The 15,437-nt window shown below is 28.9% G+C and overlaps 2 protein-coding genes across 3 annotated transcripts in view; one reads left to right on the top strand and one right to left on the bottom strand.

The window, feature by feature from the left end:
• LOC111617995 overlaps positions 1 to 15,437 on the top strand; it is a 97,472-nt gene that overhangs the window by 21,823 nt on the left and 60,212 nt on the right. The gene's annotated exons all lie outside the window — the stretch shown is intronic.
• The window catches only part of LOC111617994 (zinc finger protein Gfi-1b-like), a 31,367-nt gene continuing 29,343 nt past the window's right edge, over positions 13,414 to 15,437 (bottom strand). For both annotated transcript variants that reach the window (XM_023359401.1, XM_023359402.1), the window contains exon 2: positions 13,414 to 15,132. In XM_023359401.1, coding sequence (XP_023215169.1) covers positions 13,541 to 15,001 — 1,461 coding nt within the window. In that variant the 5' untranslated portion in view covers positions 15,002 to 15,132 and the 3' untranslated portion in view covers positions 13,414 to 13,540. The remainder of the gene's footprint in view (positions 15,133 to 15,437) is intronic.

Genomic DNA, 15,437 nt, shown 5'->3' with positions numbered 1-15,437 from the left:
TTTTGTTATGAAAAAATAATAATAGCTATCATATTTGAAAGTTCTCTATAGATTATCATTGACAGTGCCAGTATACGCATCATTTTTAATCTATAATGAGAACTAATTTATTATAAAAATTAAATATATTATTTAATAGTCGACGATAGAAATCTTTAATGATTGTCGAGAAACGGAGTTTCCTAGCTGAGTATTTAAATCATGAAAATTTGCATTTTTGTTTTGTAAAAGATGCTGCACAACGCAATAAAAGTGACTTCTGTAAATTATTTCTATAATAATACATGATATAAACCTTAAATAAGTTAATAGCATTGTTACTGAGCGTTAATTTTCTCTATTATATAAAAATATAAGATCTATTGTACGCTAACGTGGTATTTCCATCTCGTGAAAGTATAGGGCATCGCTCTTCATTCATAGTTTGATAAATTGTCATAACTTAAAGTAATAATTATTCATATTAATTAATTAAAAGTGATGAAGTTATATTTTCACTTGTAAATTGAAAAAAAAATTTTTTTAAGACAACTATAAATAACTTTTAAAAATATAAAATAACTTATTTTTTTCAGTATCGTCACGATATTTTTCATAAAATCTGTATCATAATTTTGTTATTTTAATTTAAAATCGGACATTGAAAAAAGATTACGTAATTGCATCTCTCATCGAAATGAGATAAAATAGTAATTTAAATAGTTATTTAAAGTCTCTTCGTTTTCTGCACATATTTCGAGGCCTGAATATAATCCATATGCTGATCATTTATCAGAATCGAGTCCCGCATTTTTATGAGTGGTGCGCATTCGTTCGTCCTGTTTAAAGTAGAAAGTATTGAGTGTCACCTGAGGGACAGACACCACTTCGTTTCTCTTTGCTAGAAGGTCGCCCGCACAATTATTTATCTTCTTCTCCCAATCATTTCACTAATGTCCCATTTACATATTCATGCCCGGTTCGGCCGCTGTTGACACACGCATCCGTGACACGGGAACTCTGCCGTTTGTTTACTGTGCCTGTGACTGATACAGGGAAATCGTTTTATTTCTCTAACCGCAGATTTTTCTTTCAATAGAAGGAATTGGGGTTAAGAGGAAAACACGTTAATTTGTCATTTTCTTTCTAAGAGTCGCTCTTGTCTTCTAGTGTTTCTCTTAGTAAAATGCTAATGTATGATTCTTGTGGACATCTATCCACACGTTCATCCTATTGATCTCTTCCATCCATTATAATGCTTCTCATTGGTTAAAGTTAATGACAAAGAAAACGAAAGTATTTAGAGCAATGGAATAAAAAGATAAATGTTCTTGTTTCGAATCTCTGAGAGAATCCCAATGTTGAAGGCGCTGTGAAATGTGAAATGATGTAAAAGGAACATTAAAAGTAGTAAGGGTTAAAATTATATACACGCCTTTTTTCCGAAAGAATTTTATATGTATGTGATATGCGTGCGGCAGATAAATCTAGCGTGCATTATTATTTACTTAGATATTAAAGCTATGGGTAAATATTACAGATACCGACTTATAAATAATAGTCGTTTTATCGATATTGTCAGGCGTAGCGTGTTAACTCTTGAATCGTGGTATATGTACTAATTGTCACTATTAAGTCTTCTGCTCTGATGCTCTATTATGATACACAAAGAGAGCAATGATGCTTCATAATATGCTGATTAGAAGCTTGTGAATCGTTCAAAGAAATGAAACAGTTTAATATTGTTAGATTTAATTTGAAACGATTCTGTTTTGTATTAAACATTTCGATAGCAAGAAGCTAAGTTTAAAATATTACATCTGATTGGTCCGTAGAATAAAATTATATATTAGGTCTACTGTAATAAAACCTGAACAATAAAACGAATTAACAAAGAATTTTATTTTGGAAAGTGTTTATTATCAAAGTGTGCTAATTACCTTGATTATTAGCTTTTATATTATAATTTTATTTTCAATTAATTTCAATTGTTTAGGTTGATTATCTTCAGGAAAAATAATTTAATATATTTACTTTTTGATTTTTTTAAAAATAAATTAAATTCAAAAATATTTTAATGAACTTCACATCATTAGATGTAATGTACTGGACATAGAAGAGAGAGAGTTAATTATGTCAAATATAAAATTTTGTTGCTAAAATAGCAAAAAAAAAGAAAGAAAAAATTCAAGATTCTAAAATTTTGGAAAGGATCGAGCAAATAACGGGGAGAAAACAAGAAAAAATTAATTAATTTTTCTTGTATCTAGGGGACTTCATAATTTAAAGTGATATTGAGTTAATTATAAGAGTTTTGGGATTAATTGTGCGCATTTTATAAAGTCATAGAGGAAAATTAAAATACAATGCTAGATTTAGAAATTTCCAATGAGACATATTGTTAATACACATTTGGGGCAAAATATTTAAGTACAATCTGAATTTTTAATATTTTATTGATTTTATTTACTCAAAAATATGTATACTTACAGTAAATAATTTAAAATATTTTAAACTATTTGTATATTAAATAATTAATTCTATCAATATTAACAAATTGCTTAAGGATTATATTTTAATATATGAATTATTTAAACATGTATTTCCTTTGTCAAATAGAATTAGTTTTAATCTTTTATAGGAAACTAGCAATTAATGAAAGGCAGAAAATTTCGAAATTTTAAATGTGAATATTTCTGTTAATAAATAAATATTAAATTATTCTAGAATTCAAATGTATTAATATAAAATTATTCATATGCTCTAAAATCAATATTAATTTTGCAAAACATTTAATGGAAAATAAAATCTTATTTAATGAAGAATTTTTATTTTATTTATATGTTCACAATGCCATAAACAATATAACAATTTATACTTTATTCTGTTAATTTATACTACAGATCGTTAAAACAACTTTTCTATTTATTTGGATAATCTATTTTAAAAAGTAAAATTCGAGTTATATCAGCAAGTATTTTAAATAAAAGAAAAAAATTAGACTTATAACAGCCGATTTTCTCTCTTTAATTTCATTAAATTCGATATTATTAAGTGTAAAATAAGCACCTTTAAGTCAAAAATAGCAAAAAAAAAAAAAAATCTTTTTAGAATAATTAAAAGGTTGAATATGCTTTTATTCGAACATTTTAAATCTAAATAAAATTGTGTATTATTTTTTAAAAATGTTTTCTCTAATATCTCTATAACAAATCGTTTTTTTGTATAACATCAACTAGGCGCTATCTTATCAAATATATTGAACGATAACTATAAGAAAAGTTCATTTAGATATTTTAAAATATAAATTTGTGCATAATAAATCATTTACATTTGTATGACAGATTATTTCATATCATTAGTTTGGCTATAAAATTCTATATTATTCGTTGACTTTTGTATGAGTTGAATTACAATAATTATATTTATTTAATCAATAATATATAATAAATAATAAACCCATTGTATTTAAAATCTTAAATCTGTAAATGGAAAGATCTGTTTTAAACTATAACCTTAGGAGAAACTGTTATAAATAAGTTAATTTTTTGCGGTTTACATTTTGAAGTATGGAAAAAATTAAATTGTATTTACTTTTACGCAACTTTCACAATATAATCGCTTCTGTAGTGAATTATAACTATGTTAAGCTGACGAGAGATATGATAGTGACGCTCTGAAGGAATTTCGAGCTTGTTCAGTCTCAAATAGAAATAATTATATGTTAAATACAGTTTATAAATATTAAATCGAACAACAAACGGAATCCGAAATTAGTTGAACTCTTCAGAGTGTGTTAATTCATCACTGAGTATGAAAATACTTGTTATCGGTCATATAAGTGGTCTTCATACATTTCGCAAACATTTTCAAATGTAGGCCTAGCTTGAGGGCATCATTTCAAAAAGTCTGCTATAAACTTTAATTGATTTTTTTTTTCTACCGAAGAGCAATATGAGTCTATTCAGATATGTAGTGTATACAGTATGGTTATTAATTACATGCAATAATCCATAAATGTTAATGATGAAATTTATTAAAATGCGATTAAACAATGTTCGATTCTACTAAATTAAATCGATGGAGGGATTTTTGAATTAGTTATAGACCTAGTAATTTAAAAAAATTTTAAATTTATTTTATTTAAAATGAAAAATTATATACTCCTTGGTTTTTCTTATAATTTATACAAAATATCGGAAAAAAATTTCATTTACAGAATTTAAATGTCGACCATTTTAATGCAAATGAAAGTTATTTGGATTATTTCGAATTTTAAAAAAGATGATTATTCTATGTATTTTCATTTAATTCCTTTTCTATTTCTATCGAGTCAACAAAATATTAAATACAATGGATTTGGCATAGGCCTTGGAGATATTTTTTAACATGTCCAATACTTTTAAAATAATTTTTCTTCCTTTTAAGAAGTTTATTCATTCGTTAAAATACGGAAGAGAACGAAACAAGGGGGAGAAAATTCTAAATATCAAAGTTAAAAAATAACTTTCAGCACTGGTTCTGAAAATGGAAAGTTTTGCATTTCCATAGAATCTTTTCAGGTAAAATCAACAATAGTAGAAGCAAAGTTATTAAAATTCGATTAATGCGGTTACATATCGCATGAACGATTTCACATTTCACGGAGTGTGTTAGACATGGCAAGACGCAACGCAATAGATGGCCCGAAGCGATTCCTTTCATCAGTTGACGTCACTTCATTTTCCGCTATTTGGCACATCAACTTCTCGTTTTGATGTTGTGTTTGTCTTTTCGGCATCATCACTCTCCATTGTGGAAGAGCTCCGCATCCAGAAATATGATCATTGTTCGAGGTGAAAACTTGCTGGAAAACTTTTCCCGCGTTCCATCCAACTCCTTGCCTCGGGCTCTTCTGCTTACAAAAGCCTATAACCATTTCTACAACGTTCCGACGCTGAGCAAATAACTCCATTTTCCACGTTCTCTATTTTCCAGTTTTCATGTTTAAAACGAGCTGTCCGCAATTTCGTCTTCGGTCGTGTTGCCTCCGGAAAAATACGGATGCCCGACGTGCTTTATGGAATGCGACGACGTCTCGCATCGGCACCATGTCTTCATGCATATTGACTCTTGTGTAAATATCGGCTTAATTTTTGAACCGGGCGTCGAAATTGCTCTTTGTTGACAGAAAAAATGGCACCGCGGGCGATTGGTTGCATTGTGGGACCTATACTCGATCTACTGTTACGCAGTAGTAAAGTAGATACTTCCCTATGCTATGTATTCTGTATAAACCTATTATATGACGATTGCTTACTATTCAAACCTGTTGAATGATTCTTGCAATTTTTTTTTTGCAAAATTTACGTCCGTAAATGTTTTTCTCGTGATATAAGCACGACTAAAATTCATATCTTACCTCATGAAGATAAGGGTAGGCTTATATACAGATGTATGATATATTTCCTAATGTAATATTATAATACTCGATATTTGAACATTATCTTTTTATTTTTTTCTAATTCGTGAATAATAATTGTAATTATAAATATAAATATTCTAAAACATAATTTATTATATCTGTATTTGTTTAAATTTTGTGTAATATATACCGTATTATATTGAATATTAAAATTCTTTGAAACTTGAAGTGTTGTTGTAAATTTACTTAATAATTAGTACTTTTCCTTATATTTTTTAAGCAGAATGAACTTCAGCTTGTTTTATTGTACGGTAATCCCTCGATTTAACGCAATTTGGATTTAACAGACAAAAAATGTTTGTCTTAAAGGAAAAAATTTATAACTTTTTTTTAAATTCACGAACAGATCACGCTTAAAGATAGGTCAGTGAGCATAAATTACTTAATGTAAGTTACAGTAATAATTTATTCACTCTTATATGCTTATATATTATAATAACATTTTAAGTTCGTTATTAAGCATATTCGATTTAACGAACTTTCGGCAATTGCATAAATCCCTTTCCCAATTAGTCCATTAAATCGAGGGCCTATTGCATTTTATTATTTCAAAATATAGAAGATTTTTATCGTTTTTTTAAGGATAAAATGCTTAATCTTTGTCTAGAAGATAAAAAATAAAATAAAAAATTAATCTAAAAATTTAAAAGTCAGTTCGACAGAATTAATTAGCAGTTTTCTTGTTTTTTTCTTGCCTTCGAACAGTTATGATTATATGTAACCATTCAATTCATTTATTGAGAGAAATCTTAAGAGCTGTATAATGATTCGATATTAAGACAAAATATTATTTTTTTTACCTTTTTATATTACGTATTCTGTTTTTTAAAACGAACTTAAGAACCAAGAAAATAATCAAATTCGACAACGGTCATCATCATCATCAATATGAAGTGAAGTCGTTTCAATAAAAGTAAATAAATTCGTACTTGCCCAGATTTCCTAAATCCCTGAAGACTTCGAAACTAATCATGAATAAGAAGAATCTGCATTATTTAATTAGTTGCACTTTCTAAAAACTAAAAAGTATATCAGTCTATACAAAAATAAGAGGCGGAATGAAATGAAGATTTTTCCAAATTTACTTTAGTCTTTATACTCTATAAATCGAAACTTGCTATATAAACAGTAGATGTTATAAAATAAAAACACGCCTTATTAACATATTTTTCTATGAGAATTTTTTAGTATATTAAAAGCAAGAAAAACATTGCGAGTGTTAGGTACACACATGCAAATTAGAAAGTGTTTAATTTACTTCACATTGGAGTAGCATCTTTTATTTCTGTTCACGTTTATCTATTCAAGATTTCTTTTCGGCAGCCATTTTTGTATTTTGGTGAATGGATGCGGTTTTTGTATTCGTTTTTATCCTCTCTCTCGTAAACTTTTTTAGAATAAAGCCTTAATTATCTCTCCTGATTAATATTTCGATTGATGAATTTTATTCATAGAAATTGACTCACTAATGGAGAATGCCATTGGGAAGGGGGTCTTAACAAGGACTTATCATTTTTTTTTATAAATGTGTAATATTTTATCAAGTCCCTTATCCCATAGTCTATTATATTGTCAGCTCAAAATTTAAGAAATTCTTAAAAATATAATTAACACTTTCGTAGTATTTAAAAATATTTAATCTCGAATTGAGGTGTAGTTAGATCGACCGTAGTAGAGGTAGATCTAAAAAATTGTGGAGTGGTCTTACCAAGATCTCGTGGTCATACCTCGAGAAACAGGGTCTGAAGTCTTTTCTCGGTAAATTTTTGGGATATAATAGTATAAATTATATAGCTATTATAAATTATACTATTACTAATGGGGTACAAAATTTACTACAAAATGGTACAAAAATATTCAAAATTTAAACGTTAAAAATTCGTTTTTTATATTTTGTAGATAAATATATGAATTTGGGACGATGCACAGGGGTGGCTCAAAATGTTTTACAGGTGACTCAGCCACCCTTGGGTCCCTCTAACCGCGGTTCTGTTTCGAATATAGGGCTGTATTTTAAAAATTAAAAAAAATCTTAATATCATTTCTATAATCATATAAATATAATTAACTACTATCAAATAATCATTAATAGTTGATACTTTTGAAAATTATAAGATAGTCTTCAGTTTTAGATGAAAACGAAATAAAATAATAATGTTGCCAATTTGAAAACGTAAATTTCTTGCAAATATTATCACAAAGATTTCACGTTGAATTTGTTTGATTTCGCTCAACAAGTTTTCGAACAAAACTCTGTGACAAAGGAACTGAACTAGACGAAACCCCGTCACGCAATCGTCATGTAATTTGTGTCGTCTCCGCGGACATTCTCGAGGACTATTAAAAGACAGGCTCGTTCATTTCAATTAACATCGCAGGTTGCAGCGGGAGGGAAGCACCTCGGAAATTTGGCCAATTTCGCAAAGTTTAACGGTTCCCCTCGCCCCCCGGAGTCGGTTGTGAAAAGACGAGTTAATTCCGTCCCCTTACGGGATCCGCCGGTAATGAAGTCTTTTGTGGCAGACGGAGAGGAGAAGGAGAGCGGCCAAGTGACGAACTTGAGCGCCTGATTACGCGACTGTCAGGCGCAGCTGAGATTTCGTCCACTCGTCTGACGGTTCGGTGAGACGGAAGCTCTTTCGACTGCAAGAGCGGCTCTCGTCACGAAAGAAGAGCGTGACCCGCAACTCGCTCTTCAACCCGGTTGGGTTCTCAAAAGTGAATTGAGTTATCCCGCTTCGCTCCAAGGAACCCGATTATATCTGTAGGACAGTCGACCGCCCTATGTCTAAATAAAGTAAAATTAGTAAATTCGGAGAATTAGTTAAATTATTAGTTATTAGGATCTAAAAACTGAATTTTTTTTGCCATAGGAGACAAGGGTTTAATGTATTGTATGGAAGAAAGCGGTTCATCAAAAGTTCTCTTAAAACGCTAAAACTAACCGGAGCAGATGGAAATTGATTGAAGTGGCGAATCGGAAGTATAGACCTTCTAATGGAAATAATGCGTATTGGATGTGAAGAGGTTCGGGAACACTTTGGCTCCGCGGTGACCATCTGGCCCGCACGTGTTGACCGAGTGCGGACGATAACAGAACAAATGTGATTACTTGTTGCTATTGTATGTCCATTTTCTGGAAGGTTGTACAATGTAAGAGGCGAGCATGTACTTTTTCTTCATTGAATTACAAGTGCATATATCTGCGGGAAGTGGGAAGGGGACGTCCAGAATGCCCATAACCGGTCAAGTATCATCAGACGGGAAAACCATACACTGCATTCGACGTAGAATCTGCAGGTCTAATTATTCATATGTAGAAGAATCATTGTTAGACATATGCTTTTTTAAGTCGAATTATAAACATGAAATATTCGTTACCTAACAACTGTAATAACTTAATAGTCTAACAGCAAGCCTATATGCCAACGTCAAATTTTTTTTTAAAAAACATTACTTGTAGTTTAGAAGCAAACAATACTTTTTTTTAAAATATTATTTTAGTTTATTTTCTTAAAAAATGTAATTAATATAAAAAATAAATAGAAAATTTTGAAGTATATTAATTTTGATAATCGTAAAATAATTTAATAAATCTTTTTTAACAATGATAGGTGCATAAGCTTCACACATTACGAAAATCAATATTTAATACTGTATTTATTCAGTGACCGAATGTTAGTATTGAGAGTGATTCGGATCCGATTAGAACCTCATATTTTTTTAATGATAATTCGAGGTCGAATCATATTTTTATAAGTCCTCCTTTTACACTTGCTGTCGATTTAATTAAAGGGCAAATCAATAGCAATAAACATTTAGGCTGTAGTCAATTGTTAACTGCGCTTATGTAAAAAATTCTATCCAATCTGTAAATCTTGGATTCAGATATCCTTATATTAATAATAATAATACTGTAAAATCTCGATTTAACGGACAAAATTTCCATTAGTAAGACATACGTGAAAATTAACGCCATGTTAATTTGAAAACATTTTTTTATATGTAATTAAATTAATAAGGTTTTTAATACAAGAGTCGCCACTCTTAATTAAATATAATTAAAGTGTATTTTCCAAAAAAAAATGTTCGTTTGTTTATTTCGATTTAGATCATGTATTAATATTTGTTTACTACAGTCTCAGAACAACGAGTATATAAGCAAGAATACATATAGACTTTCCTGTGAAATTTTAATTACACAAATGTATGTATATAAGTAAAAACAGATAAACTAACCAATTTGTCAACTTTTTTAGACATGCATTCGCAAATCTACTTTATTATAAAATGGACTTTCGGCTTTAAAGTTCTCTCTCGTTCGAATTAGTCCGTTAAATCAGTTTTACTGTTGTTATAATCTTTAATCATGACCGCCGGATGAATTGTTTACAAATTTTTTCAAGCTATTTACTTTTTTATAATCATAGTAATTCATTTCGAAAATTACTGTCTGTTCTTATACTAAATAAGATAACTGTATTTAATTTATAAATTTATTTTATCTTCCAGGATCTTATTTTAACTGGATAAATAAAAAAATAATAATAATAATAAATTTTTTTTAGTTAAGTATGTGTATGTGGGTGTGATTGAGTGTGTTTGTATACCATTTCTATTAAATTCTGTATGAAATTGTTTCAAATTATGTATTCAAAAGTTATTAGAAATATAAGTTAGACACATTACATTCATAACTGAATTATAAAAGCAATAAAATATATTTTATTGTTACTGTTAAACTGTTAGCAATAATACCATCTGATAGGCGAATCGGTTAAGGCGACAGCCTACCGCTCTGTGAGACCCTGAATCGAATCCGGGCCAACAACTCCGGGAATTTTTCATGAGCGGTCTGTCCCGTATATGTCGGACCTCGTCCCACAGCCGGCCCCATTGTAGGCCTAACCGAACCCACAATTGGTATGGAGAAAAGGCCCTCCTAGTGCTCACAGGGAGGAAAGGACCAAAAATGAGAAATTAATAGTCATCTTTTCTTAAATCTATATTTATAATAATCTACTTTTTTTTCTTTTAGTATTTGCAATAGCTTAATCCATATTTTGTATTGATATATTAAACCTATATAAATATATTGCAAAACAATATAAACTTGCATGCATATATTTACTTTAGAAAGTTAAATATATTAAATTTCTTTGTCTTTATTATTTCTAAAATCAAAATTTGACAACGCGTAAAGAATGAGATATTTTATATACGTATTCTGATAAAATTTTGTATTTTATAATGCTTATGAAATGTTCTCTTTTTAAAAATCTTTGAATTAATTATAAGATATTGCATTCTTTTCCGTTTAATGTTTTTTTTTTTTTTTTTTAAAGTTTTAAAAATAAATTGTAAAGAATTTTTGAATTTAAAATTTGTAGTTGTGTTGAGATATGAAGATGTAGATAATTGAGAAGGTAAATCAATGGGAAAGATTGATGCTCTTTCTGAACAACCTCTTTTTAGTAAGACAAATTTTCAATTTTAGTAATTATTTCTTTTACGAGAGGCTAGAAGTACAATCATTCCAATCTCTTGACATTTCTTCTAAATTGCATTTTATTTTATCTTCCTCGCTCTCTCTTATCTCTCTAGTTTCTTTTTTTTTTTTTTAATTAGAATCTGAAGTACTTTATCCTGCACATTTAATGAAATATAAATGAATTGCAGCGTAAAACTGTTATACAATGAAACATTCTTGATCCAATCGAAAAATATTGAGAACCGACTAAAGTTACGCATAGGAAGATATATATATATATATATTACTATAATCTAGTAATTTTAAACAGCTTTTAAACATATCCTATTGTTAATGCCTTATCTCTCTAACTGTATCCTTGCTTTAAAGTGGTATAAATTGAATTGAATTTTTTTTTTAGAATAAAAAGCTAAAAAAATATTGTAAATATTTCAAGATTTCAGAATTATTTTATTTTTTGAATTTGATTTCGCATATTTTTGGAATAAAAATAATTAATATTTATTAATAAGTTATACTTTTAAAAAAATTAATTTAATTTAATTGTTTTAATAGTTAAATCTTTATTTTTAATGAATTAATCCATAAAATTATTTTTATAAGAGTGGAAAATTTTCAAACTTATTTCATTTTTAAAAAAAATACTCTCTTTCAATAAAATTTTAAAGGTAATTTTAATGAGGTTTTAACTTTAAAAAATTTATTCTTATTTTTATTTTAAGTAGAGTTTCCTAATTAATAGGTATGAACTTTTCTTAATCATTTAATAATTTAATTCATCAGCTTTACATATTTAAAAGGTTGAGAAAAGTATACAAATTTCAAAAATATGTTCAAAGATATTTTAATTTATGTGAACCATAGACTAGATGTATATTTTCTGGTCTCTTTCTTCCCGCTTTCGCGATTTATTTTCCCTAAAAAAATTGCTGATTATTTGCAAAAATCTGTGTCTTAAGCCGTGGTTTCATAGACTTAGACGATAAAACACTCTAAGAATTAGTTTTTTAAAAATAAATTATCAGATTATTCATAAATATTTATTCAAAATATTTATGAATAAATGTATTCATAAATATTCAAAATGTATTTCGCAAATATGTTTAGTTTATAGATAATAAGTCTACATGAATAAAATACTATAATGCCAATTTAAAAGTTACATTATTTTAAATGTGAAATGATTCAAATAAATTTACAATTTACCAATATATTTTCGATATTATTATTATTATTTCTGTATGTATAATAAATATAATAGAAACATAACACGTAGGACGAGATAGGTTTTTTTTCACATGAATGGAAAATGAAGACATTTATTCCAGTGCCAATGTATTTATTTTTTCGCCTGAAAATATACATCATAAACACGTGATTCGCATCTACATGTGATTGATTACGTACATACATACAGTACATATAATATTTACATAGCTATATATAATCTATATATTTTTTTTATATCATTTATAATAATATGACTACAATTTTACAGAAGGGAATATCCCTCAAATATCTCCGATTAGCTTTGCGTTGCGTTTCGTTGCGTTTATTTGTCACCTCTACAGTTTTTTTTCTTTTGCAAAGATCTTATATTATAGATCTCTAACAGCTTATATTCCATAAAATGTTAAAATAATAATATTCTAGGAAGGTATTTGAATCTTATATCACAATTTTTACTTTAAGTTTCGACAGTTATAAGTTTAACAACTTTTGAAAATATTTATTTCAATTAAAAACTATTCTTGTATGAGAAAAAAGAGAGAACTAAAATACTGTGTTTAAATATGATGACTTTATTCTTATTATTAAATGCCAATATCAACTTAAATTCATGTCATCATTTAAAACCCAAATTTGGACTTTTATAAAACAGTTAACTTATTTAAATGATTAAATAAAATTTGTGTAACAAAAAAAAAATAATAGACTAATATTTAATTAAATTCCTCCCGTTAACAATTTTATATAATCAAGTCAATATTAAATTTATTTATAAGGCATAATTACTAATTACTCAGATAATGGTAGATGGTTAATTATAAATAGACCTTAACTCACTAAATTAAAGTGACTAGATAATTTGGAAGATTCATAAAGAAATATTCATCAGATAATTCATAATCGCAGTAATTTTCTGAGTTGATGAATTACTCAATAGATAATCTGTCAAAGCAAACAGAAACGTATGAAAAATTGATTTCATTCTGAAGGTTTCTTATTAAACATTTCACATAATAAAATCTTTATATATATATACCTAAGTAATACTCGTACACATAGGCCTAAACAGACTTTAGTCAGGCCTGAATGTAAATCATTCTGATTTGCGAATTATTTTAACGATATTTTTGATAAATACAGTAAGCAATTTAATGCTATTTCTGCAATAAAAAATAAATTTTAAACTTTATTAATATTTTAAAATTATTATTTATTATTTTTAACTTCAGAATATTAATATATTATAAAATTCATAGACAGATTTTTAAATTCCTATTAAAGATAATCTAACTAAATGCGTAATAAATTTAGAGAACATCGTGAATCCATACTACTATAATTTTTATATTGCAAACTGATTAGAGAGGTGGACAAATTTATATAATTCCTGAAAGAGGTTCCAAATAATTACTAGTGCTCGGAGTTACGAAAAATGGATTTACGAGACTCACATTTACAGATGGATTCGAATGAGTCGAATTTGACATAGTGGAAGTCACTCCATTTTGAGATTGTTGATTAGATTCGTGCAATTTCCTCATGTGTTTTTTTAAGTCGAAATTTCTACAAAATCCTTTGCCGCATACCTTACACGTGTAGGGTTTTTTATCATTGTGTGTGTGCATGTGGAAGGTTAGATTATATACTTGATGAAAAGCTTTATTGCACACCGAACATTTGTAAGCTTTCTCCCCGCTATGAGTCAATTTGTGATTTTTATAATTTCCCTTTTGATGAAATCCTTTCCCACAATATTCGCATACCCAAGGCTTGTAACCTGCGTGAATTCTGATGTGAGTGTTGAGAGTGGAGCTCCGATTAAATGCCTTGCCACACGTTTGGCATTTATGGGGTTTCTCTTGAGTATGAATAATTTTGTGTCTACAGAGTGTGCTTGCCTGTCTGAACCCTTTCCCGCAAACTTTACAAACAAACGGTCGAGCACCAGTGTGAACGGGCATATGCCTTGTCAGATTATAATGAGCATTAAACACTTTTCCACATTCGGGACAAGTAAAAGTTTTATGTTTGTTGTTCGATCTTTTCGATCTAATAGACTGGTTTGATTGTTGCTGGTAATCTCCATTATTTGAATTCTTGTTTCTTTCTTCGAGGGCTGTAGAACTTGTATTAGGTGCCCTATCGGTAACTGTTCTATGTTCTGACTGGTGTATAGTACTCGAAGATCCTGCAGAAGGAATTAACGGCTGAGGTCGAACTACTTTACCTCCGTATGAAGGTTCGGAAGGTCTTGTAAAGACTGGTAGTTCTCTCCAATAGCAATTATCACGATTTCGAGGAGGTTCAGGCACTTGACCTATCATTCCTTGAGAGGGACACAGAGTATAAAGTAAACTGTACTGTCTCAATAGTTCATGCGATCTGTTTTGCCATAATCGAGAAAGTGCTTCTGTTCCATAGGATGAAAGATGGTATCTTAGAGCCGTTCCATCGACTAATCGTTTAAACGTTGCCTCATAAACAGAATCAACAAACGATGTTGATTGATGCATATCGGGTACGTCACCGTAAGAATGTACCCCCGACACAACCCCGTTATTCATCATACTGTTCATATTACCTAAAGGATTCATTAAGTTAATATTCTTCATCTTTTTCTTGAAATCTAGGAGTACGGAATCCAGACAGGGCTGCTGATTTGTTTGCTTCTTTGGACCGGGTTCCATTATCTTGGCTATGGAGAAGGCCAGAGTTTTTGCCTCTGCTTTGGAACTCGGTGATGACTGCACGGATGGGGTGACGTCGCCGATCTTTTTTTCATCATCACAGCTATTGTTCGGAGATGTTGAAGGACGACACGAGGCTGCCGTCATCATGATGGTTTTCGTAGAATTAAAATATTATCCCTTCAATTGGTTTTCATTAAATTTAATTATCATCGCTAATTTCTACAGCATGTCGCATGATATATAGATCTACTTGTAAGTTTTAAAACGAATTTCCAAATCTGAAAGAGAAAAACATGGTTTATTTAACTAAAATAAATAATTCCTTTAATTTGTATGTGCTTTTCATATTACTAATAAAAAATTTTATAATTAAATAATTTTAAAATCATAGGGCCTATATGAGTAAGATCCAATCACGAAATATTTTTGTATATTTGAAAACATATAGAAAAGTCAATACTTCTTTCTTTCGACTCTAGTCGAGTTAGAGGGTCAATAGAAACTGAGTCTATTGTAGACATTACAACAGTAATCCCAAGGATTATTGTAATGCGAGAAGATTATCAGAGATTAGTTTGTTTAA

This window comes from Centruroides sculpturatus, unplaced genomic scaffold (genome assembly GCF_000671375.1).
Source record: "Centruroides sculpturatus isolate CEXI.00-Female unplaced genomic scaffold, Cexi_2.0 scaffold36, whole genome shotgun sequence".
In the NCBI taxonomy this organism is placed as follows: domain Eukaryota; kingdom Metazoa; phylum Arthropoda; class Arachnida; order Scorpiones; family Buthidae; genus Centruroides; species Centruroides sculpturatus.
This window is presented reverse-complemented; position numbering and strand designations above follow the sequence as displayed.